At 36.2% G+C, this 26,233-nt stretch overlaps 1 protein-coding gene across 1 annotated transcript in view; it reads right to left on the bottom strand.

The window, feature by feature from the left end:
• BMP5 (bone morphogenetic protein 5) overlaps positions 1–26,233 on the bottom strand; it is a 114,984-nt gene that overhangs the window by 35,547 nt on the left and 53,204 nt on the right. Inside the window, exons 2-3 of the mRNA XM_004580486.2 lie at positions 21,910–22,102; positions 6,562–6,710 (exon numbers count right to left, since the gene is read on the bottom strand). Coding sequence (XP_004580543.1) covers positions 6,562–6,710; positions 21,910–22,102 — 342 coding nt within the window. The remainder of the gene's footprint in view (positions 1–6,561; positions 6,711–21,909; positions 22,103–26,233) is intronic.

Below are 26,233 nucleotides of genomic sequence, written 5' to 3'. Positions count from 1 at the left end.
ATCAGTTAGAACGGGGCCAACACAGTGGCATTTCAAGGCTAACCCTCTGCCTGCTGTGCTCATAGCCCATCTAGGCTCTGAATCTAGTCCCGGATGATCCCGTTTCCAGCCAGCTTCCGACTTGTTGGCTGGGAAAGCATCTGATAGTGTCCAAGGCCTTGAGTCAGGTGCTCATGTGGGAGATCTGAAAAGCTCCTGGCTTCCTGCTTCAGACCAGCCTAGCTCTGGCCAGTTCCACTGTTTAATGAGTAAAACAACAGATGGAAGATCTCTCTCTATGTCTCTCCCTCTCTCCCTGAAACTCTTGTCTTTCAAGCAAAATAAATAGTTCTTTAAGACATCAATTCAAGAGGAAGCTACGTTGAAATTTTAATATCTTTCGACCCGGCACCATGGCCTAGCGGCTAAAGTCTTCTCCTTGAACGCACCGGGATCCCATATGGGTCTAATCCCGGCGTCCCCGCTTCCCATCCAGAGCTCCCTGCTTGAGGCCTGGGAAAGCAGTCGAGGACAGCTCAAAGCCTTGGGACCCTGCACCTGCCTGTGGGAGACCCGGAAGAGCTCCCGGCTTCGGATCTGCGTAGTACTGGCCATTGTGGTCACTTGGGGAGTGAATCATCGGAGGGAAGATTTTCCTCTCTGTCACTCCTCCTCTCTGTATAACTACAAAATATCTGATCTTTTAACCTGAAATTTTTACCATGATTTGGTTCAGGTTATGACTTTGTTCAAGGGAAAAAAAGATGGCTTTTAGTGTCTTTCTAAAAAAAGAAACTTACAATGTCTCCTGGACGCTAAACAACTCTTTGACAACACAACACTTTGTTGGCTTGAATACAGATGGATCAGAAGCATACAGAAAGAATTTTCCTTAACGTATAAGTGGCCTTAAATAAAAAGAAAAAGTTATTGACAAAATTCATTCTGAAAATTGCCATATCTAACATGTCTGAAAACCGGACTTTATAAAATAAAATAACTTTTAATGAACCAACGGATTAACTTTGCTTTTTAATCTCTAAATATTTTACATAAAGCTATGTTTGAAAAAAAGAATTAACTTACTGGAAAGTTTTAGACCATGTAAAGAACCAAGCAATAGAAAACTAACAGCCTGCAGAAGTAAGAGGCAATACCCCCAGCTCTCATCTTACACAAAAATCAGCTTTAAAGGGATCAAGAATCTAAATCTGCACCCAGGAACCATCACACCATGAGAAGAAAACAGAGACTGCTCTCTATAAGACCTCTGTAAAAAGTCACCACAAGCACAGGTAGTCAAAGTCAAAATAAACAAGCGGGACCACATCCAACTAAGGAGCTTCGTACAGCACAGCAATGCATTGCCAAAGGAAAGAGGTAACCAGCAGAATGGAAGAAATGATAGGAGTGTAACATCTAGGATTTACCAAGAGCTTCAGCAAATCAATGACAGCCAAACAAACAACCCTGTGAAGAAATGGGTGCAGGAAACGAGCAACCGTTTTTCAAAAGAACAAATTCAAGTGACTAATAGATACATGAAGAAAAGTTCTGTTTCCCTGGCTCTTAGGGAAATATCAATCGGTTTAGGAAGAACACCCAAGTCTTCAAGTCAAGAGTGAAGATCTTTCTTTATAATAGCATTCTATGTTAATGTGTGTAAGAAAAAATAATCACTACCCAAAATTTATTAATCATATTAATAAAGTCATCCAAAATCAGATAATTAATGTATTTCTGAAATTCAGAGAAAAGAAAATTTTAAAATAAATCTAAGCCTATTTATTTGTTATTGAAAATAATATAGCACGTACTTTGGCTAGTAATGTCTATGACAGAGTGCTAGATGAGTTTGAAGCCGATCTTACAAAATTGAATGCCATTTTTGTGGAATCTTGATCTTAAAATCAAAACTCTTGAAAAATAAACCTTTTATATTCACTCGCGTGTATTTTGTTATGTTTGTCCTAAAAACTGACAAAATTCTCAGAAAATTATCCATTCATCATAATGAAGCAATAAAATATCAAAATTTCGTGCCAAATACACTGTGGTTTATTCAACATATTGCTAAAAAGGGTATTTCAAGAACTGACATAATGTTTCCACAGGTTCTCTAAGGAATACCAATTCTACTTATCGTTTTTGTAGCCTTTCATTTCTAAAATATTTTAGCCTCTTTGTTATTTTGTTTTCTAGACACAATAAACATGATTTAATAATAGACATCACTCACATTCTCCTCATCTTATGATCCAAAACTATTTAGTTATTATATTGAGGTTTGCCCCCAAAATTATGCTCCTGTATTATAGCACGTGAGTTTGATTAATACATTTCCCAAATTCAGTTTGCAATATCTCCATTGGAACTAGCATGTTCAGTAAAAGATGGCTTTGATGGGGCCTGGTGTGGTAGCCTTAGTGGCTAAAGTCCTTGTCTTGCATGAACCAGGATCCCATAAGGGTGTTGGTTTGTATTCTGGAGGCCCCATTTCCCATCGAATTCCCTGCTTGTGGCCTGAGACAGCAGTTGAGGGTGGCCCAAAGCCTGGGGACCCTGCACATGTATGGGAGACCTGGAAAAGGCTCCAGGCTCCAGGCTCCAGGTTCCATGCTCCGGCTTCCATTGGCTCAGTTCCAGCTGTGTGGCAACTGGGGGAGTGAATCAGCAAACAGAAGATCTTCCTCTTGGTCTCTCCTTCTCTTTGTATATCTGACTTTCCAAGAAAGATAGCCTTAATGCATGCTTTTAATGCAAACTCTTTCAATGATAATTCAAAACATTTTACAATATCTATTACATGCATTGTACCAAGCACAAAGTGTACAACTGTAACAGAGACACATACACATCATGAAAATTATACTTTTTAGATAGGTACTCACTACGATGTTAATGTGATTGATTATTCAAATTTATTTCATGACTTGAGATCAAGCTACCTAAAAATATATTGTATTTAACTTAGATATCATATAAGTTCCGTGATTTGCTATGTCACTCATCTTCAGCCTTGTTTCCATACGAAATGTGTTCTAGCCCATTCTAAACTATTAACTTTTGCCAGAATATACCATTGTCTTTTTGTCACGCTAAGCTTTGCTTGCATTGTTCCTTATCTGGGAATGAATTATCTCCCCTGTTCCACCACCACGTTCAACATCCCCATGGCTCCCTCTCTTTTCATCTCTGTTTCTTAAAATCCTCTCTTTTGACCAACTTAAAAGCCACTTCCACTATGGCACTCAGGGCTCCATCCCATTTTCCTTTGGCCATCTTGCTTCTATTTTTCCAGATAATCTTGATGGTAACATTACAAGTATCAGATTATTATTTCTAAGCTTAGCTAACTGATATCTGTCCATGGTTATACTAATTTTAGAGATTTCCTTTGGCAAATATAGACACTTAGTAATTTTACATTGGGTAAGTGAATTAGTTAATACTAATCAACAGCTGAATTTAAAGAGACTTTGTTGCATATTCATTCTGTCATGATTTCCAAATACTTTTTCTGAAAAGTAAAGACATTTCAGAATGCCTTATTAAAAGCGAAATACAGTGGCCAACATGGTGGTATAACAAGCTAATCTTCTACCTGCAAGTGTCAGCATACCAAACGGGGACTGGTTCTTGTCCCGGCTGCTCCAGTTCTGATTCAGTTCTCTACTTGTGGCCTGGGAAAGCAGCAGAGAATGGACTGAGAGACCTTGGGATCCTGCAACCACGTGGGAGGCCAGTAACCTGGTAGAAGCTCCTAGCTCCCAGCTTAAGATCAGCACAGCTCTGGTCATTTGGGGAGTGAATCGTCAAATGGAAGGCCTTATCTCTATGTCACCTTCCCTCTCCATAACAAATTTGCATTTCAAATAAAAATACATAAATCTAAACAAAATGGAGAAGGCAGTCTGTTTATCTGGCTTGAAGGAATGTCACACTGAAAACAACAGCAGAGGTAATGAGTGAAGATGGAATAAAGAACTAGTAATCCATATTTATAAAGAAGTGTCACATATATATTCTGCACAAGATTGCAGTTAGTAAAATACAAGGTACCAGGAGAGCCACTTGCTTTTCCATGGCCATATATGCTCCATCCATAGTTCAAATATGTTTAAGAACTGCATAGCTAGCCTGGCACATTTAGCAGCTTCAGTATTCTACATACTAGGCAATATTAGAAAGACAAATGCCTCAAAAGGGTATATATCTGAAACTTAACCTTGGAAAGAGGACTTTGGAGACCTTTGAAAAGAGTGAAATAATATTTTAGGCTCAAAAAATATCAATAATATAATACTAATATAAGGCAAAATTACTCATGAAATGTAAGAAAAATAAATCAGAGACATGGAAACTGAAAATATAGAGTACCTCTTAGAAAAAAGATAAATTGAAAGTAAGGTAGGAGTTACATAAATAGTTAAATGAAAGATTGAATAAACACACAAAAAAAGAGAAACTTCAGAAAACTCATGTGGGGTGGGAAGAGGACAGAAATCAAAACAGTCTGATCATATTTCATAGATTTTTTTTATTTGTTTAGTTAGACATTTCAACTATATCCCCAAGGAGAAGACTGGGAGAAGTACATGCCACTACTTTAATTTTTCTTCTTTGGGCCACATACCAGGGAAGAAACAACTGGCTCACCCCCACAGTGCTGACTTTCCAGTCACATTTCTGACCATAAATGTACAGTAGTTTAGCATTGTTAGAATTTTTGGAAGATTATTTAAATATGTACCTTTCTCGGTCTGCATGTATAATGCCTGAAGTTTAAGGATCTTTAATGATAATCTCAAAGCCTTAATTAGAAAATAACCTATAATCCAAAGTACTCTGTTTGGAAAAAAAATTAAAAATTCAGCACTGTAATTAACAGCTATGGAAAATCTGAATTTGGGGACGAAGAGGTAGTCTGGAACTGTCTATAGCACTTGCAGTAATTTTTTTCTTTTTTCTACATTAGGATATGAGATTCATGAATCTTCCAGTGAACTACGATACATGTTACTTGTGTCTATCAAAATTATTCTATCCACTATACACAACCCTTGTAGTCACAACACTCGCGATGATTTCTGTTAGTTGTGAAACTGCTTACATATTTTTTTAAAAGTCACTGTGAAATCTTATTGCTTAAAGCAAAGGCAATGCATCTCTTTCAGAGGCCAAAAAAGAGAACCAAATTATATTTCCATCACTTACTAAACAAGGCCTGCTTAATACAAAGGAGAAATGAATAAAACATATCCTAATAGTAATGTCTCTTGCTTATGTGGAAAACTAAATGGATTGAAACATAAGGTGTGTTCTCCTACTAACCAATTAAAAAAAATAGTCTCCTGAGACCTAGCTTTGGCATTTATAAGTGAGTAGGAGCATAGTGAAGATCAACATGTCATATTCCCATATATTTGGAAATTATGCATCCAAGTAGCATATCAATAAAGGTGTTCTTTCTTGCCAATGCCAAGTGCAATTCTAACTTTCCTGGAAGTCTAGATTTAAATTTAGAATGTTTTGTGTCGGAGTGATTAAACACATAAAATTCTGAAAATATCCACCTTGGCTTCCACTGGATTCTTGATAAATATGCTAAGATCTTTCTGTTTATTTGTCTCAAGTGTGTTCCACCAGCTTCTTCCATAATCATATAATTTTATATTTCAAGTCGTTGCTCAAATCTATGCTGTTGTATTTTCATAAGTCCATGGCACATTCTTCATGTGTGCTGGAATGCATTCATGAACATCATTGTGTGGTTACAACCTCATGCCATCCTTTACTACTGTGCTTTTGAAGACATTTGCATTTTCTCAGCTACAGAAGCTAGCCAAGTTCACAAGGTGTATAGGAGTTCAACAAATACTTTAAACATAAAAATTAGAATCACTTAGGGAGTTTCTTAAAATTGGAAATATCTCATAGATTCTCCTAGAGTGGTTGTTTTGTTTAAATATTTCCATATGTTCATATTTAATTGATATAATTTCTGAAGTTTTCCATGGCTCTGGTTTTGCATACCACCTCTCTTAATCGCTTCATTTGTTGTTGGTAGCTTCTTTGTTTCTGTAACACTTTTTTGTTACACATGTTTGTGACCTATTAGTTTTCCAGTTTAAAAAAAAGTTCGCATAGTAATATCCATTCTTCCTTGATACAAAGTTCTACAAATGTTTGCATGCAAATCATATAGCTGTGTAAACATCACCTTTTCAAGACAACTACATCACCCTTGTACAGTCTTATTTATTTCCATTACATTACAAAAGAACTACTTGCTTATGTAAAAGTCTACAACACTAGACTAAAGATTCCTTGGAAAAACAGTACCTACTTCTTCATTCAACCTCAAAGCCTGGTAATAAATATGTTCATAAACTAAGTGATTAATATACTGCAATATTCTGCCTAACCTAAGAAATGTGTTACATAATACTTTATAATTATAAAGCATATATTCCTGAAATCACACTAAACAGTAACTTTCAATGTGTTGAGAAAAATGCCCATGAAACATGAATAAAACAATACAAAATTTAAAAAATAAACATGAAATGTAGCACTTACCATCCCCAGTTTCTGCACAAAGCTGTAAACCCAAATTGTTCTGGGGATTAATTACCCAGTGATTGCTGGTCACAGTGATATCAAACACAAGCCAACCCACATCTAAACCTTGGGCTTTTCTTGTGTCTAACAGGAACAGATCTGCATCCCTGAGGAGACAAGAAACCAAAGAAAAAAGTCAAGATTTAAATAGAGATCATCATTTCCTACCCTTAAGTGAAAACATTCCAAGAGCACACTTTAAACTAAGCAGAGTTAATTAAAGAACAAGAGGAACAAGTGACTTCAGAGATGAGGAATAAGCCACAGAACCCTGACTGTAAAGCTCCCAGTCCAAAAACCTGGTGCATATTAATAATATCTCAAAGTAATTTCCATTTGCCTGGTCTTTTGAAACTTAGTTGGGTTCCTAATTTGGTCCCTGATATCAGTGTTCCCTGAAATGACCAGCATTAAGAAACCATCAAAATCAAGGATTGCACTGGATTGAGACAGAAATGAAAGTATTTGCTCCAGTTCGGATAAATGTGTGTTCTCCAAAGGAGACTATACAAGCAGGGTATGATTCTAGCTTCTGTAATATCTGCCATTGTTTTCTATTTATTTTAGGAATACCAAATGCCAAGAGAGGATCACAGTGTGAACCATTAAACTAAGAAATAAATCCCTTAAATTGAATTAAATCTACTATAGCATTCAAAAAAAAACCTCTTACAGGCAGAATGAGAAAGAAAGAATCACAGAGACAGAGAAACTTCCAAGATGACCCTCTGACTAGGCTAGGCTGGGCTCAGAGGCAGGATTTGGGAACGCAGTCTAAGTGGGTCCAGTGGGAGGCATGAACACAATTATTTGAGTTATCACCACTGCTTCCTAGGAAGTTGGAATCAGGAGCCGGAGCTAGGAACTGAACACAGGAGTCTGATGTGGGACACTGGTGTTACACTGCAAGCTGAAGTGCTCATTTATGCCATGGGCTAATTTAAAGTCTGGAAGCGTCAGTTTCCTAGGGGAAGTATGGACAGTGAATATGAACTTACATGTTCCAAGATAAACTTACATGTTACACATGGTAAAAGCATTAAAATATATTAATACATTTCAATTTTAATTTTAGTAATACATTTACAAATATGTGATTTTGAAGTACACTAAATAATTTTATATATTTTTATTTTCTTAATAAGACAATCTCTGAGTTACATGTTACCAATCTTTCTAATGTTAAATATATAAATAGCTCTCACATTGATGTAATTGAGGGTCAGACAGGATAATTATAAAATATTGGAACTCCTTCCATAGAGAAGAGATAGCATTATTTGTATACTGTGTTGAATCTGCTTGAAAATATACTATTTATATTAGTTAATAACAATTATGTTGTATTAGATTATATTACATACTACCATATTTGCCTTATCTTTCATTCACAGAAGTCTCCTCATAAGTGGCTTACAAAATGTTATTAAATGAATTTCAATAAACCAAACTCCTTGTTTATTTTAAACTACTCTGAAATTTAAAATCAATCTATTTTGGAAGAAAATAAGTATAATAAATCTCAGCACATTTTATAGGAACTGCAACTATTTATAAAAACTATTTTAATTGTATTTCACTAATCTGGAAAACTTAAAATAACTGCAATACGATCAGTTAAATCATCTCCTTATTTTATTCCAAACTATGCATACATTACTTTGTTTTCAGAATGCTAATCTTGTGTTTTACAAGGGGAACACTACATTCATTTTTTTTCATATCAGAACTCATTTTGAGACATTACATCCAGATAACAAGGTTATAGCAAAAACAAAAATCCACTTAGTTCCCAATTGAGCTCTAAATACCCATAATAATCATGACTGGGGAAGAATGTCAATTGGAATTCTTCCACTTTCTCTTAATTTGGAAAATCCACCAAATTAACAAAGTCCTGGACAGTGTAGATTGTCTTTAAGGCTTTGAGATATTTTGAAAATACCTCTAAAACTTTAAGCTTGGAATTAACCTGATCACACTGTTCACTTAATCAGGAAAAGGAGGCATCCTGCTGCTTGGACATGCTCGACTTTCACACAGCGTTTCAGTTTGCCTTCATTTGGATTATGACAAAATGGCCTAAAGAACTCTGGAAAGCTTATGATGCCACTGTTTGCCACAACATTCATAAACACTTGGGAAAAACAAAACAAGACAAAAACACAGAGGTAAAATTTGAGGAGAATTAACAACTATTTTACTGTACTTTTTTACATGATGTTTTCAATCAATTTCACATTATGCTCTCTCAGAAGAAAAGATTCAGGTATACCATCAATTCTGAAACCTTTATAACATGTCTAAAATGGTTCTGGTTTCAGTGACTATATTTATGACAACTAGCCTCCAAAAGACTCATAAAAGCACATTATCTGAATTTCAGTGATGTAAAACACAACTCACTGGGTAGCGAAGCTAGAAAGCAGCTTAGTCTAAAAAATAATTTGTGTTTCTAATTTATTTCTGAAGAGTTGGCAGATTAACTTCCCAATCATCATGGTTTTATTTTTCACTAACAGTGTCTTCATTGTCTCTTTTGTTTATGGAAGTTCTTTACATACAACAAAACAACAGAATAGACTTTCAGAAAATCGAGCTTATTATTAGAAAACAAAATGAGAATAATTTTGGAATTTATACTCTTTTAGTATCTTCACTAACATAACCTTTTGAAAAAGAGAGAGATGTATTTATTAGAAAGACAGAGTTCCCAGAGACATAGCGAAAAACAAAGCGAAAGACATTTTTCCTCTGCTACTTCACTCGGAAATGGTTGCCGTTAGTACAATCCTATATACCAGGTGTCCACCCGGGTCTTCCCCAGGGAGAGGCAGGGCTCTAAGCACACAGGTCACCCTCTGCTGCCTTCCCAGGCACATTAACAGGTAGCTGGAACTGAAACTGAGGAGGCTGGGCTCCAACCAGATATCACAGGGGCAACTTAGCAGCTGCACTGAAACACAGGGCCCACAAGAGCATTTGAAGAATACAATACCTTCATACATATTGTAGAAAATTAGATGTGATTTATTAGGAAGTATAGAATATCTCCACTCAAATTGTGGCACTTACAACACTGGGAATAGTAAAATATCTAAGTATTTCTTATGAATGGTATAAAATACACTTGTTAAAATTTTTCTGTCTCCACATTTTTATTTGACTTTTTAAAGAAAGTTTTACAATAGCTAATAAGAGATATTTTTATTTTTTAAATACTGTGAAGAGCAAAATATGAATATAGAATATATATTCACTTGTAGTATAAACCATTCCAAAATAAAATTCCCTTTCAATTTGTGCAATTACAATAATGAAACTAAAACTAAAACTTCTTTTAATCAAGAAAAATGGAATCCATTGACACAGATTTGTGTAAGCAAACATTGCTTGACTGTATCTGTGTTACATTCCTAAGGCTATTGTAACAAGATGTCAACAATTAGATATTTGTAAGCAACAGAAACACATTGTCTCATAGTTCTGGTGTCTAAAAACCCAATATCAAGGTGCCAGCAGGGTTGAATCCTTCTGAAATTTGTTCCTAGCCTTTTTTTCCATCCTGTAAGAGGCTGACTTATCCCTGTGCCACTTTATAGCATCTTCCATTATGGAAGAGCTCTGCTTAAATTTCCACCTTTTTATGAAACTTAACATCCTGGATTAGGACCGTTTACTCTGATCTTAATTCTACTTGGTTACTTCTACAGAAATCCTGTTATTCATATAATGTACACACAAACGTGAGGAGAGGTAAACACAAGTACATCCAAATCCTCACTTAAAAATATTTTTAAGAGACAGAAATAATCCTAGTCCATATTGTCCACCTTTAGTGCCACTTACAGCATTTATCAACAAAAAAAATTTTAAGAACAGCTATTTGAAAATAAATTTATGTAAATACAAATTCATAATAAAACATGTATTTTCTGCTTTAGGTAAAGATTCATCTCGAACGCATAACAATGCCCTTTATGCCTAATGAAGTTATCTTTTAGTTTTTAAATACCGAATCATGTTTATACACATGTGAGAAGTATCTAGATAGAGTTGTAACGGCATGAAATACACAGATATTCTAACTATATGTACTCAAAATTGACACATACTATGTAATGTGTGTATGTAATCATTAAAGGTTGGTTATAACACATTTTTTTAAAAGATGTATTTATTCTTATTGGAAAGGCAGATATACAGGGAGGAGGAGAGACAGAGAGGAAGATCTTCCATCCGATGTTTCACTCCCCAAGTGGCCACAATGGTTGGAGCTGAGTCGATACAAAGCCAGGAGCCAGGCACCTCCTCTGAGTCACCCACTTTGGGTGCAGGGTCCCAAGACTTTGGGCCATTCTTGACTGCTTTCCCAGAGCACTGACAGAGAGCTGGATAGGAACCAGGACTGCCGGGATTAGAACCAGCACCCATATGGGATCCTGATGCTTGCAAGGCGAGGACTTTTGCCACTAGGCTACTGTGTCGGGAATTACATTAGCAGATCTGAAATGAGTCATGACTACAAGTTTAAACATGCCCAGTCACATTTGAAAAACTAACATTTTATATACTTGTTTGCTTTTGTTTCACTAAGAAAGGGAATCGTTCTATATATACAAGTCTTAAAATACCAAAAGAGGAAAATTTCACTGAAGTCTAAGCAGCGGGAGCGCAAATTCAGTCGTTTCGTGCACCAGCTTCATTATAAGTAATGAAAAATACAAATTGGCAAAACGGAAATTTTGAGGCTGCTGATCTCAGACCATGATAACAAAAAAGAGTGAAGGATTATCAATATTGAACAATAACATTAAAATGATTAGATCTTACTCTGTGTATTAAAAATGTCATGACAATCCTTACCTTAAAAGTTTTTGTGAAGAACAAATGTAATGTTGGATAAATGACAGGTAAAAACATGATAAATAATAGATGATAGATGGGTGATGGGTAGATATAATAGAAAAGAAGGAAGGGGATAAGGAAGGAAGGCAGTTTGATGGGAGTAATGGCTCAAAGCTCGGATTAAGGTCTTGGCTCTCTGTTCCAATCTCGTCAGCCCGGGCTGTTCTGGGCTGCAGGCCACTGGGGAATGAAGCAAAAGATGAAAATGCTTGCCCACTTCTCCCTCTCACTCTTTTTCTCACCCAAATAAATACACGACTTTCAAAAATTAAAGAAAAAGATAAAGGGAGAAGCAGAAATGTTAGATAGTTAGAGAAAAAGAAGACACAATGAAGATTTTATAATTTTTCCTGGAATGCTGTGTCAAAAATCCAGTTTCACCATCCTTTAAAGTGATTCCTTTAAAGGTCACTTGCATAGCCAGAGTCAGAGAATGCATTATGGATATAAGAATTGTTTATCTAAATAAATGCTTAAAAATGATCAGCAACAACAAAAACCACCTGTAAGTATCTGTGCTTTAAAAAACATATTATTTGTGGACCCAACACAATAGCCCCATGCCTGAAATCCGTGTCTTGCATGCACCAGGATCCCAAATAGGCACCAGCTATACCTCCCATCCAGCTCCTTGTTTGTGGACTGGGAAAGCAGTCAAGGATGGTCCCAAACCTTAACACCCTGCATCCATGTGGGGGACCCACAGGAAGCTCCTGGCTCCTGGCTTCAGATCAGTTCAGCTTCAGCCTTTGTGGCTACGCAAGAAGTTAACTAGCTGATGCAAGATCTTTCTCTCTGCATCTCCTTCTCTCTGCAAAGATGACTTTCCAATAAAAATAGATAAAGATTTTAAAAACCACTATGTCCAGTGACAGAATAACACACAAATTTTTAAATGATGTTTTTGAAGTATTTCAAGCAATATACGTAGTCCTGAAGATCATGTACGTTTTAATACTATAACACGAGTCAAATTTTAATGCATAGAGTTCATGTGGTAAGTTTGAACAAAATTGTCATCTCTATATTCTGGGGGAGATGAAGGAACATGATTAGATGAGGCTATTCCCAATTTTGATGAAAAAAATGTGTATTATGAAAAATGCATAGGAGGAAGCACTGTGGCAAGTTAAACCACAGCCTGGGATGCTTGCATCCTGTATCAGAAGTTTGGGACAACATTCTGCCTCTGCTGCTTATTGAACTTCCTGTTAATCCACCTGGAAGGCAGCATGTTATGGCTCTTGTACTTGGTGCCTGCTGCTTGTGCAAAATCTGAAAGCTATTCCTAATTCATGGCATGGTGTAGCCCAGCCCTGGCTGTTAAGGAGATCTGGATAGTAGGAAGCAGCTGGAAAAACTGTCTCTTGTTCTCTCCTTGCTGTCATTCTGCCTTTGAAATAAATGAAGCTTAAAAAATTATGTGGGAGGATTTCAAAGAATTTTGAACCATATTTAAAATTTCCATGAATTTTTTCAAATGCTCTTGTATGGATGAGTCCTGTTTATAATGTAATTTAAAATGTATTCAGTTTCTTCCTCTACTTTGGTTGTTCTTTTACTTAAGAAGGATATACTTTTGAAATGATTATACTATAATAATATGTTCCCCTTATAATCAAGTCTATAAGCAATGCAAACATCCTGATAATACAGCACACTAAAGTATTTAATTTTTGAAATATTAACTCTCTAAACTTAATATTCTACTAAGGAAGTAGGATAATCTCATTATAAAACAAAAAAGTGCATGATCTGATATGTCTTTGCCTCTCAACATGTCCAAAACTTCTAAAAGCTGTGTGAATATAAAATTAAAGGAACAGTTTACTTTGGTGCAAAAATATGTTAAAAATGCATTCATAATTTTTTTCACAATTCATATTTTTACCAGTCTTTTTGAGGGATATGCACTACTTAGAAAAGCCAATTATTAAACTGATTTATCTTAAATTGCTATGTATTAAATTATTTTATTTCTTGGTGATAATTGATAATTGTTAAATTATCCCCAAGAATATTTAAAGGGAAATAATACAATTTCCTATGGACACTCAGTCAGGTTTCCATATCCATTTCCAAAAAACTTTCTCTCATAAAATAAGAGCCCTTTTTATTCCCAAACCATATTTTAATCCATTTTCTTATCCCAAAAAAATCTTTGGCTTTTGGATTGGGGCACTAAAGATTTAACTGAACCCCTAACCTGAAACAGCATGGATAGTAATGGAGTCAAATTTCCCTGAGTCAGTCTCCAAATTCATCCATTTCTTCATTCACTCATCCACTCACTTTTTCAATGAACATTTATTTAGTCCTTGTATGACTTTAATCTACAGCAATTGTGGTAAGCTGGCCTTATCCCTTTCTGGATTAGGGCTGATTTATAAAAGAAATTTAGACAGTATTTGGGAGATAGAAGTAAAGCAGTGGCCTGATTTGTGCTTGGAAGGAAGCTGTCCCACCAACTCTTTGAGCAATTCAGGTGTGAGACGTAGCTGGACAGTACCACCTTTATATCCCACTCTGTTTTTTTTTTAAACTGGATATTTTCTTTTAAATTAATTTATTTATACAAACTGGACAAATGTCATGTGCTTTGTGATACAGATTTAGGAGATCAGCCACAATTCCCATCCTACTCCCTCCTGCCCTCATTCCCTGCCCTTTCTTCTCTTCCATTATTTCTTTTTCATTCTAATGCTTACAATGTGTATTTTCATCCTTTGAATCCAGGACAAGGAAAGTGAGCACCTCCAAGGAAAGGAAGTCACTTGCATGACGAAAGTTGGAAGTTTGGAAGTAAGTCCCAACTTGTCTGCATTGAATACTGGCTAAATCCATACGACCAATGGCATATATGAGAACTGTAATACAGTAATTGTTCTTCTTTATATATCCATGTATTTATGTACATATTAAGCAATTATCTTTGTATCTTCTTCTTTCTCAGTTGCTGTTTTCTCCTTGTTTCCTAAAACTCACATCGATTTTCAGTGCAACTGTACAACCTGTGATTTTTTTAAAGTTCAGACTCAGAACTAAGCAACAACTTTGCATTTACTGCTTAGTTCCACAATTATTTATGACCAAATCTCTTAATTAATCCTTATAAAAGCATTCTCTGTAGGAATTACCCAAGGAAAAGTCACCTTGTGTTTGATTGATTATATGGGAACACTTTAAACAAGCACTAGAAAGCTAGCACTTTGTACTACCTGAATATGAACTTGACCTTCTCTGCTGCTATTATTCTCCCCAAATCAACTTACAGGCTACCTTATTCACTTTTTTTTTTCGTGGATTTCCACAAAGCATTGATAGATGAATTTATTTTAGAGCAAAAGAAGTTCAGACATTTGTAATTGTTACTGTAATCAGTTTTGGATACAAAAAAAATGCATCCATTTTCTGTATTTTGGGGTCACTTACTGATCTAAAATTCAAACATACCTCAACCATTAATTTCACTGAGAGCAGGCCAGGCACAGTAGCCTAGTGGCTAGAAGTCCTCGCTTTTACATGTGCTGGAATCCTATATGGGTATCGGTTAATATCCCTGCTGCCACATTTCCCTTTCAGCTCCCTGCTTGCAGACTGAGAGAGCAGCAACTGATGGCCCAATGCCCTGGAACCCTGCACCCACGCGGGAGACCAGGGAGAAGCTCCTGTCTTCTGATTTAGGATCAATTCAACTCCAGCCATTGCAGCCATTTAGGGAGTATACCATCAGATGGAAAATCATTCTATCTGTATCTTCCTCTCTGTAAATCTTACATTCCAATAAAAACAAATCAATCGGTTAAAAAACCTCACTGAAATAATTATGAATTTTGAAAAATTTAACAGAAACAATTATTTGTGTAATCAATAGATATAATATAAGAGAAGCAGTTCTGTGGTGGTATGATTTCAAATATATATATATATTTTTTTTTTTCAAATATATATATATATATATATATATATATTCCACATATTTAAAGGTAAATTAAACAGATGGTTAGCCAAGAGTATGGTCACCTCCTTAATCAGGACAGGCTAAACCTTACTACAAAAATATTCTGGAAGCCACACAGAGAAAAATTATCATGCTATTCCAATGACATTTCCACTTTTCCTAATGATGTTATTATCATAATTATTTTACCTGCCTGCAGATTCCTTTATCTTTGCTTAGCTTATCACATTCAGACATATTGTAATAATACCTATACAAGGAACAAGCATACATCACAGTATCACAACACATAAGACCTCAATTTGCAGGTTTAGTACTGAACAGTGTTCTCTAGAGTTTGTCAATAAGCAGCTTTATCTTGAAAATCCAAATGTAGATTTTATTACAAATTCATGTTTTTAACTAGCAATTATTTTTCTCAGAGAGTGTAAAATTTGTAAATATTTCTGAGCATAATTTTCATGCTATTTGATTCTGAATTGCATTTAAGAGGCAACGATGAGAATTTTTAAATAGTAATCATATTAGATGAACACTGAATGAAAGCATGGCAAATATAGAAAATCAAGTTGAATTCTCATTAAAAAAAATCACTTTTTCCTCAGTAGAATTCTTTGATTGCCAAAATATTTTAAAGATTCAACACATTTCCTAGCCTTACGCCATCTCATGTTTTTCTCCTGCAGAGAAATCTGAACAAGTGCTATCAGCTATATAAATAGAAGGATTATTCATTCAACAGCAACAAGTGGACCACCGTCCGGAACTCAACCATTTTTCATGCCTCTTCTAAACAATGCAGTCAGTACAAGTTCCTAAGAGCCGTTTCTTATGAATCTTAGGGCATACCTTAATTCACATTTAGGAGTATCAGCTATTGTCATGTTCAGTTAGATAACTCAAATCTTGAAAATGCATGGCTTTGTCAAACTTAATACTTTGAATTTTTTCATTCAGCTTCTTCGCAGGATGAAAAAGCTGTTCCATCCACTTTGGAAAATTCAGCGGCATCCTTATCCATATAACCAGCCTAGCACATCTATGCACCAGAAGGTCCGTCACCAGCAACCAAGTGTGACAACTGAAAATGCTCTCCAGCAGTTGACAAATGTCTTCCACGGGAAAAAAATCATCGAACTTGCACCTAGAGGCTGTGAACGTGATTCCTACTCGCTGAAGGAAGACAAAGCACGGTTTCCCACTGTCTTAAATACTTTGGGGGAAGCATCATCTGCCATCCAAGCATCTTGCTTTGGTACATTGCTCTCAGGAGCCCAGGAAATCTTCCTGAGTGGAAACTGCACATGTGCATTCTGAAGTAGGCACACAGGAGAATCACAAATCATAGAGAAGCACAGGGAGGGCCATGATGTAAATATGAAGCCACCTGTGAACTGGGATGATGACAGGAGTGAAGGTGGCTAATGACATTCAGCAGGCTAGCTTAAAATGTTTTTACAATGGGCAGAAATTTATAATCCTAACAGAGCATTAGGGAAGGCTTGAATTATACATAGCACATTTTCTGCGAGCAATATATAAATATGTGTGTATACCTATGTAAAATTTAATTCAAGTGGAGTATTTAGCAGAAAACTAGACTCCTAATGAGTGGTCATAATGCTACTTGCTCTTCTTGCTAGTACAAATACTGGTCTTGATTATTTAATTTGCACAGTATTGTTTAATTCTTCTTAGCTAAATACTTAACGACATAGGAACATCTGTTTTAAGATCTCTCTATCTCACTCACTCTCTCCCCATTCACTCTGCTCTCTCTCTCTCTCTAGTTCACTTCCCTCCCCCCCCTTCTGTGCTCCTTTCTTTTCGCCTGTAGAAAGTTCCTACTCATCTTGAAAGGCTCAACTCAGAACCTTTCCCTAAGGCCCGTCCCCCTTCCACATGAAGAATTAATTTTCCCTTCATTTGTATTTCCACAACACTTAGTGCATACTTACATCATAGGGCTTAGCACATTGTATTACAGTTATTAAAGTCTGTGTGCGGCAGGCCCACCACAGCCCCTGGCCCCCAGGCTATGAGCTTTTGAGGTCTTATTTATTCGGTCTTATGTCCTCTGTGCCTGCCACATGGTAGGCGCTCAACAAAAGCATGCCAAACTCAGTTGAATTATCTGGAAAATTCAATCATGTGGAAACCTCATTTCCCAATAATGCTAGATATATGAGGTGTGACTGAAGAGTGATGCTTTCTACTATAGAATTTAGGGCTGTCAGGTTTATATGAAAAGATTAAATAAGTGAAATGATGCAAAGTGTGTTAAGTTTTTACCAAGAAAAATAAAGATTTGGATAAACATCAGAACACTTGTTAAAATGTCACACATTCAAATGTGAGTGGGGGAGGTGGGAGATGGTAAAAATCAAATATATAATTTTAAGAGTTGTAACTTCTGCTAACATAAACAAATGGGTAGAGAGATGACATAATGGCTCTGCCATTTCTTTAATTTGATTACATGACCATCTCAAAAAATTCATCTTCTAGATAGTTAACAGATAATATGATGTGTTGAATATAAAATACAGCCATGAAATGGACTTCAAAATCAGTACAAAGATTTTCTCTAAGACCCTCCTAGGTAATACCTTTTTGGGAAAGTGAATTTTGTATGTGTAAAGTGGATATGCATTGTAAAATTCACTGCATCAGGGAACAAAATGTGCTCTGGCTTATAAGTGGCTTCTGACATTACCTGAAGATACTAAGTAGATAAATCCATTAGTTACATCACAGGATTTTGAGAGGTGAGCCTCACCATGAAACAACTAGAGGTACCAGGTTTTCCTACTTTCATTTTGGTTCTTTAGAAAACAGAGCATATGAAAGCACAATCAATACCAAAAATCAAATTTACTTTTCTGAATTGAAATTTCATTTGACCATAATCTTGTGTTATATGAATGAAATTCACTATTTTTAACCTCGTTCTCTTCTTCAGAAAATTAAAGCCAAATATTTGAATCAGCAGGGAATGTTTTCATAAAGGAAGGAAAAGAAAAAAATAGCTTATCTTTGTTTTCTGTGGAAAATTACTGCTGTACCTTAAGAAAAAAAAAATAGAACAGTTTTTTAAAATCCTCAGGTTTTGCTTTGATTTTTGCTTCCTCCACCTGAGAAGAGTTGGAAATACTATTTGGCTTGTGAAAATATGTGTGGCATAAACTTAGGCATTTGATGAACATTTTGATGTTTTCCTTCAGCTTCTTTTATATGTGAATGTATTTTAAATTAGTATAACAATAAATAAAATTATAGTTTCTGCTTTGGATAAATTAGTATTATAATCTGAGCATTTCCCAGTGTTATTACATACTTTTCAAAAACACAAATACTGCAGAGGTAAACTAGATAGCATAAAATTAGTAGATATTTTCGCCCTCTGTACAGCAAAGGAAACAATCAACAAATGAAGAAGCAGCCAGCAGAGTGGCGGAAAATCTCTGCACACTACACAACCTGTAGGGGACTAACATACAGGATTTACAAAGAGCTTCAGAAACTCGGAGAGCAAAACAAACAACCCTGTGGAAAAAATGGGTGAAGGAAATGAGCATCCATTTTTACAAAATAGCAAATTCAAATGGCTAATAAACTTATCATAATAAGCTCAGGTTCTATCAGGGAACTATAAATGAAAACCACATTGAGGTTCTACCTAACTCCAGTGAGTTTGGTCTACATTCAGAAATCTACTAACATCACCTGCTGGTGTGAGTGTGCGGAGAAAGACAGTCCACTTCCCTGTCGGTGGAAATGCAGACTAGTAGAGTCACTATGAAAGTCAGTATGGAGACTGCCATATGATCCAGATATCCCACACCTGGGAATATATCAAAAGGAAATGAAATCTGCATATTAAAAAGTGACTTGCTACCCTATTTTTATAGCAGCACAATCTGCACTACTGAAGAAATGGACACAATCCAGATGCCCATCAAAAGAGGCATGCAAAAAGAAACTGTACAAATACTCCATGGAGTACTACCCAGCCACTAAAAGAAATTCAGTTGTAAAATTGGCAACAAAAATGGTCCCAACTAGAGACCATTATGCTCAGTGAAAGAAGCCAATCCCAAAAGGACAAATATCATATGTTCTCTCTGATACAAGGCAACCTTCATGCAAAATACAAGATAAATAGATGAATAGCTAAAAATGTATATACATATGTTCTCACAGATGAACTATAGAATGGAGACTAACATACAGAGAAGGCACATTTTAGTGGACATTCCTACTCTAAAATAAAAGGAGGTCTCCCAATGAAACTGTTAAAAACAGCCTGGGACCCAGTGCAGTGGCCCAACGGCTTACGTCCTTGCCTTGCATGCACCAGGATCCCATAACCGCACCAGTTCATGTCCCAGCAGCCCTGCTTCCCATCCAACTCTCCACTTGTGGCCTGGGAAAGCAGTTGAGGACAGCCCAAAGCTTTGGGACCCTGAACCCTGAGGGGGATCCTGGCTCCTGGATCCTGACTTCAGATCAGCTTAGCTCTGACCTTTGCGGCCACTTGGTGACTGAAACAACAAATGGAAGATCTTCCTCTCTGTCACTCCTCTTCTCTGTATATCTGACTTTCCAATAAAAATAAATAAAACTTTTTAAAAAAGACCCACCTTGACAATATTATCCAAAATTTCTACCATTCCTGGACATATAAATCCATGATACTTTTAAATCACAGAATGTTGGACTTGTGACTGTTGCTGACAGATTGCACTTTGTTATAGGTAGGAAAATAGTTGGAATGGGAAGAGAGAATAGGGAAGGAAGAAGGGGAGGAGAGAGAGGTAATAACTATAGCTACAAAAGCTAGCATGGAAAATAATTCTTTAAAAAAAAGTCATTCTAAAATGATAATGTTATCTATGTATGGGGAATGTCTTGGAGAACGTGTAAGATGGCGTATGGCCACAGAAGATACTTAGCTCTTTCTTAGAATTCCTTAATGTGAGGGAGAACAGTGGGGAGGAGGTGGAGAAACCTCTTGAGCCTAAGGAACTGTTTCATGAAAAATAAAAATTAAAAAATTAAAAATATATGAGAAGAGGACCTCAGAGAAGGCAGAATGGCTGTTTCAGCTACTTGTCCTGGGATAGGTATATGACACAGGGATTATTTCCACATGGAATAGCCGCATCCTGTATTGAAGTGCCTCACTTTGAATCCCTGCTCTGCTAACTCACACTCGTGAGGCAGGTATTGTCAGTTAGATACTTTGGTCCCTGACAGCCACAGTGTCAAGTAGATTGACCTCTGGGCTCCTGGCTTTGGCCTGGCCAAACCCAAGCTGTTGAAGACACTTGGGAAGTGAACCAGAAGACGGGAAAGTTCTCTCTCCTCGCTCTTGCTTGCTCTCTCTTTCTCTTCTATCTCTCCATCCTTCTCTCCTCTGTTTTGCCTTTGAAATGAAATAAATACAAAATAAAACAATTTGTCTTAGCAGAGAAGAACACAGTATTTCAACAAAAGTGGTCTGTATCTGATGAATGGAAGTTATTGAAAGACAAATTTCAATTCAACACATATGCATGAGTAAATAAAAAATTCTTGGAAAGAGAAGCTAAAAATTGTTTTGATGCAAAATATTGAAAATCAATGGATATTTTTCACAATATGAATTTTTTCCATGAATCTTTAGGATCCTTTGCACACATGAATTTCAAATTATTTCGCACAGAAATTCCCGAACTTTAATTTAATTTTTCAGAAACATTTCACAGGCCCCTACTGTTTGTGTGTGTGTGTATGTGTGTGTGTATGAGCTGCCCAACTGATGTGACTAATGTGCTACAAAACATGTTAACCAAATAATTTCAACACTGAGTTAAAGGTCAGAAATTAGCATGAGCGCTCCCTTTTCACTCATCTTTGATGGAGCATTTGTAATAGTTATCAAATAAGGTTACCATGCACTCATATTTTCAAACTGTCAATCTTTGTACCATTCTAAATTGAGCATCTCAAAGATTGAACACAATCAGGTTGTGAGAAACTGTTGCAAGCAGTCTTAAACACGCATATAACAACATTTGTACAGTTTTTACTTGTGCCATGGAAAAGTAAAGCAATTTTCTAACTACCAGAACACCAGGTGGATTAAATGATCTTCGATATAAATTACTAATGGGAAGAATGCAACAGAAAACTTCCAGGGTGACAGAAAATTTACAAAAGGAGAAACAGAGTAGAAAGCACTATGTGGAAGCTTAGGCTTGGTGCACAGGATAGTGTCAGAAAAAGGGAAAAGCTTGAAATGTAGGAGGGACTTTGAGATCAATTCTTCAACGAGTCTCTCTGACTCTAAATTTCATTACATCCAAAGAAAATATAGATCACATAGGTGACAATATCTGTTCCAAAATTTACTTCTATCTGCCAGAATAGTAAGTTTCCTATAAAACTGATACCTATTTGTGTATTCCTTGATGATCTGATATATGCTAATCTTAATTGTTTCATTTTCAAATCGATTATTGCTTCGATCCTTGTATATCCGAAATTCAGCAGCGGTCACTGCTTCTCCATGAGGAATTTGAGTAAGATCAAATCGAAATTCTTTGTAATGCCTTCTCTGGTGAGAAAAATCCTTGTCTCTTTCAACTGAAAAATAAGAGAGAAAGGAAGGGAAAAAGTTAGCCCTTATAAAATATGGAAATTAAAGATAAGTTTTACAGCTTGAAAAATGAAAACAAACAAGCAGGATAGTATAAAACTGGGAAAACACTGAAACCACAAACTCATATGTATTTCCAGTTAAAGGAAATTCCACAAACCAACTGCCTGTAGTTCAAAAGCAACATAACCTCTGTGGTTTTATTCAAATTCCTGGCTCCTAAATGGCGAGGCTATCCAAAAATATTCTAAGTAGTGAAGGGTTGTAAAGTAGTTACTAGTATATATCATGTAGCAGAGCACAGAAGTTTCATATAGGAAGAAGGACTGTCTTATAGAAACTTTCTCCATTCCAGGTAAAGTTAGCAGTGGGATTTAGCACAACAATGGAAGAAAAAATATAAAGCAAAATTTAAAATTTTCAGAACTGTGTATTTAGAATACAAGAACTGTGTTTATGGAATTTCAGAGGCCAAGTAAATAGGGCAAATTATTTTTTATAAGACATCATTTTTAAAATTTTGTAGGAAAATTTTTTCTCTTGCACAAATGAAATATTCTGATTTTTTTTTTAAGGGAAGAAAAGGCATTTTCATATGTTCGTGTCCCTCGAGCAGCATGCGTCCCCCAAAGATTTGTTTCTATTCATACTTAAAATTGAGAAAACATATTTCTCTCTTCTGGCTGACTTCCTACTAAGTAAGTCTGAAATGTTCTCTTTTGGAAATATCATGAAAGGTTTAAAATTTTAGGCCTGGGGAGTAGCCTGCTCATCCTCAGCCCGCAGCATATCATCCCCTGTGGGCCTCAGTTCGTGTCCCGGCTGCTCCACTTAAGATGCAGCTCCCTGCTTTTGACCTGGGAAAGCAGCAGAGGACGACCACATCCTTGGGACCCAGCACCTGTATGGGAGACCCAGAAGGAAGCTCCTGACTCCTGCCTTCAAATCGGCTCATCTTCGGACATTACAGCCATTGTGAAGTGAATCTATGAATGGAAGACTTATCTCTATGTCTTTCTCTGCAACAGTTGCCATTCAAATAAAAGTAAATAAACATACAAATCAGGACAATAAATACCATGCATATGAATTTATCATCTCTTTTTATTCACTGCCATATTTTCTGGTGTTTATATCGAGTAGATATCCAAAATTCTCTTAATGCACTGCTTATACAAATGTCTTATTTATAGAAATTTAATGTTATTTCATGAAACGAAGTATCTCAGCATTGGTAAATTTCTCAAAATCTGAGTTATCTCAGCATTCATAGATTTCTCAATCTGAGTTATCGAATGTAATACAGCTTATTATTTCAAAACAAAACATGCTCCATGAGACACTGTATACAAAGAATTGCAATCAGAGTTCATAGCAATGTTTTCCTTTCATTTTTGTGATGGCTATTCCATTACTAATATATTGGTATAAAATGCTTAAAGTGGGCACATGGCAAAATGGGTTCACAGGATTCAAAAAAAATTATTAGAATAGAAAATAAAAGATTAATTAAATTATGTCAACACTGCTCTAAATTTATGAAGGCTGGCATCCTAGGTTACAGGAAGAGTTCAAATTAAGGAAAAGAACAGGATCATGGCCAACCAAGAGGAGCCGTTGTGCTCCAGAGCCAAATGTGTGCTGTGTCTGACAGGACCTCATGACAAGCAAACCCATGCTCCAAAATATCCGCTGACTTATTATCTCACGAATAATAGGAGGTTGCTTAGGAGACCACAGAAAAACGTAAACCACATTCGGGAGCGTTTTTGCTCCACCAAGGGTCTAGTTCAGCAGGAGCAGTGCTCTTAGGCTGTCTGACTACACTAACACGACCTCATGTGATTAATGAAAGCTTGTTTATTAAACCGTTGTTATCTTAGTGCTAAGAGAGGTCTGTTTCCAGAGAAATCATTGGCATATTTTCCCTTAAATTAGGATGTTTTCCCCAATTTTAGCATGTGATTTTGTTTCATAATTTAAACCTCTTCTTTGTCTAAATTTCTTTGGGGACTGCTGTGAATTCTTCATCTCTCTTTTATGTAACTCTGAAACATAGGAAAGGAGAAGTGAGAGACAGAATACCACTGCTCATTGGACACCAAATAACTCCTAATGATACCCGCAAATGAGTGTCAAAACTGGCCTCATCTTTAGTTTCATAGAGCGAAATTGAAATTGCTGGTTTTCCTACATTGTGAAACCAAACTTGAGTGAAGTAAATGACATTTCAAAGGCTTATGAAAACACAGAAAGAGGTGACAATTTCATAACTGCTAGTTCATTCCCCAGATGTCCACAATAGCTGGGCTAGAACAAAACTAACAGCCAAGGGATCTATTTGTGTCTGCCACAAGGATGACAAGGGAACCTGCTACGTAAGCCATTTTGGTGCTATCCCTCGGTACACATTACCAACCCAGACTTCCCCTGTGAGAACAGGTGTCTTAAGAACCCTCTTAATAACTCATTGAAATGTCCAGTCTTTAAAACAATTTAAATAGCATGTTTATATTAAACATTATTCTAACAACTAAATAATTTTACTAATATTAGAATATGACATTACGGGCCCGGCGGCGTGGCCTAGCGGCTAAAGTCCTCGCCTTGAATGCCCCGGGATCCCATATGGGCGCCGGTTCTAATCCCGGCAGCTCCACTTCCCATCCAGCTCCCTGCTTGTGGCCTGGGAAAGCAGTCGAGGACGGCCCAAAGCACTGGGACACTGCACCCGCGTGGGAGACCTGGAAGAGGTTCCTGGTTCCCGGCATCGGATTGGCGCGCACCGGCCCGTTGCGGCTCACATTGGGAGTGAATCATCGGATGGAAGATTTTCCTCTCTGTCACTTCTCCTCTGTATATCCGGCTTTCCAATAATAATAAAATCTTAAAAAAAAAAAAAAAAGAATATGACATTACATAGCAACCTACTTCCATCGTTGTCTTTACATCAAACTGGAAACTGTAGGAGTACAAAAAATGTATACTAAAGGACAAGATTCCAGGCTTTTGGCATTTTACCAAGCTATGATCTTTACATGCCGGGACATATGACTTCTGCTTATCGTCTATCACTTTGTCTTATTTCATTATTACAGTTCTAAAATATTATATTTATAAGCCCAATATCCAAAATCTTATGAAAAAATTAAAATTCCACTTCAAGCTCATGTAAGAGAAAACGAAAATTAAAAAAGTTATTTGCAAGCCATGTTACATGATTTAAAGTATCTGTCCCACTTTCTGAATATGTATGGTTTCACCAGGAGAATATGCATGTGTTTGCCTAGGTGACATTGCCCAAGCCTTGCTTGAGGAGTTCCACATTTAATGATATAAGCACTGACAAGACATTCAAATATACTGATATTTCCTCCATTCTGGAAAAATATTCATAATTCTATCTGATAAAATACATCATGTAATTTTTTATTAATGATAAATTTGTATTTGAAATATAAGTAAATAATAAAATATGGTATGGGAAATAAAATACCAAAGACATAAGTTTTTCAGGATTCAATCTGAAGTGTACACCTGCATAATGCAGATGAGTATTAAATTCATGTTATGTAAAGCCATCTACTGTTCTGGAATCCCCTGTGAGATGTTAGTGTAATAAAGTGGAAAGCTAGAATTTCAGCCATTATTATAAAATTTCAGTTTTCTAATCCAGACTATTTAACTTAAACCCTAAAGGGGACAGATTTTCAAAGGGTTTAATAAAATTTTCTATTAAACACACCACACAGAAAAAAAAAATGACATTGCAGATTTGTCTAGTGATTCAAATTCCTGTATCCCATTGCTTTGAAACATAATTGCAACAATAAATTCCATGGGACATGTTGGAGTGAGTAATGGAATAAGACTTGCATTTATACAGCCTTGCACTCCTAATGATACCCACAAATATTCAACAAGGTAATCTCAGATACCTCAAAAGAGTCATGCTAAGGAGGTGGCAAATATTAATATCCCCATTTAAAAAAAAGAAATTGGGTGATGACAGTTAGGCCGTAACAGATGCCTCTCTCTTAAAGCTCATTATAAATCCTTGTTTAATATTCATACCACCTACATAATGATGTCCTACTCCCTAAATTTAGATAGTAGTT

Source organism: Ochotona princeps, chromosome 1, assembly GCF_030435755.1.
Source record: "Ochotona princeps isolate mOchPri1 chromosome 1, mOchPri1.hap1, whole genome shotgun sequence".
Taxonomy (NCBI): Eukaryota; Metazoa; Chordata; class Mammalia; order Lagomorpha; family Ochotonidae; genus Ochotona; species Ochotona princeps.
The sequence above is the reverse complement of the archived record's forward strand: the minus strand, read 5'-3'. Positions and strand labels throughout refer to the sequence as shown.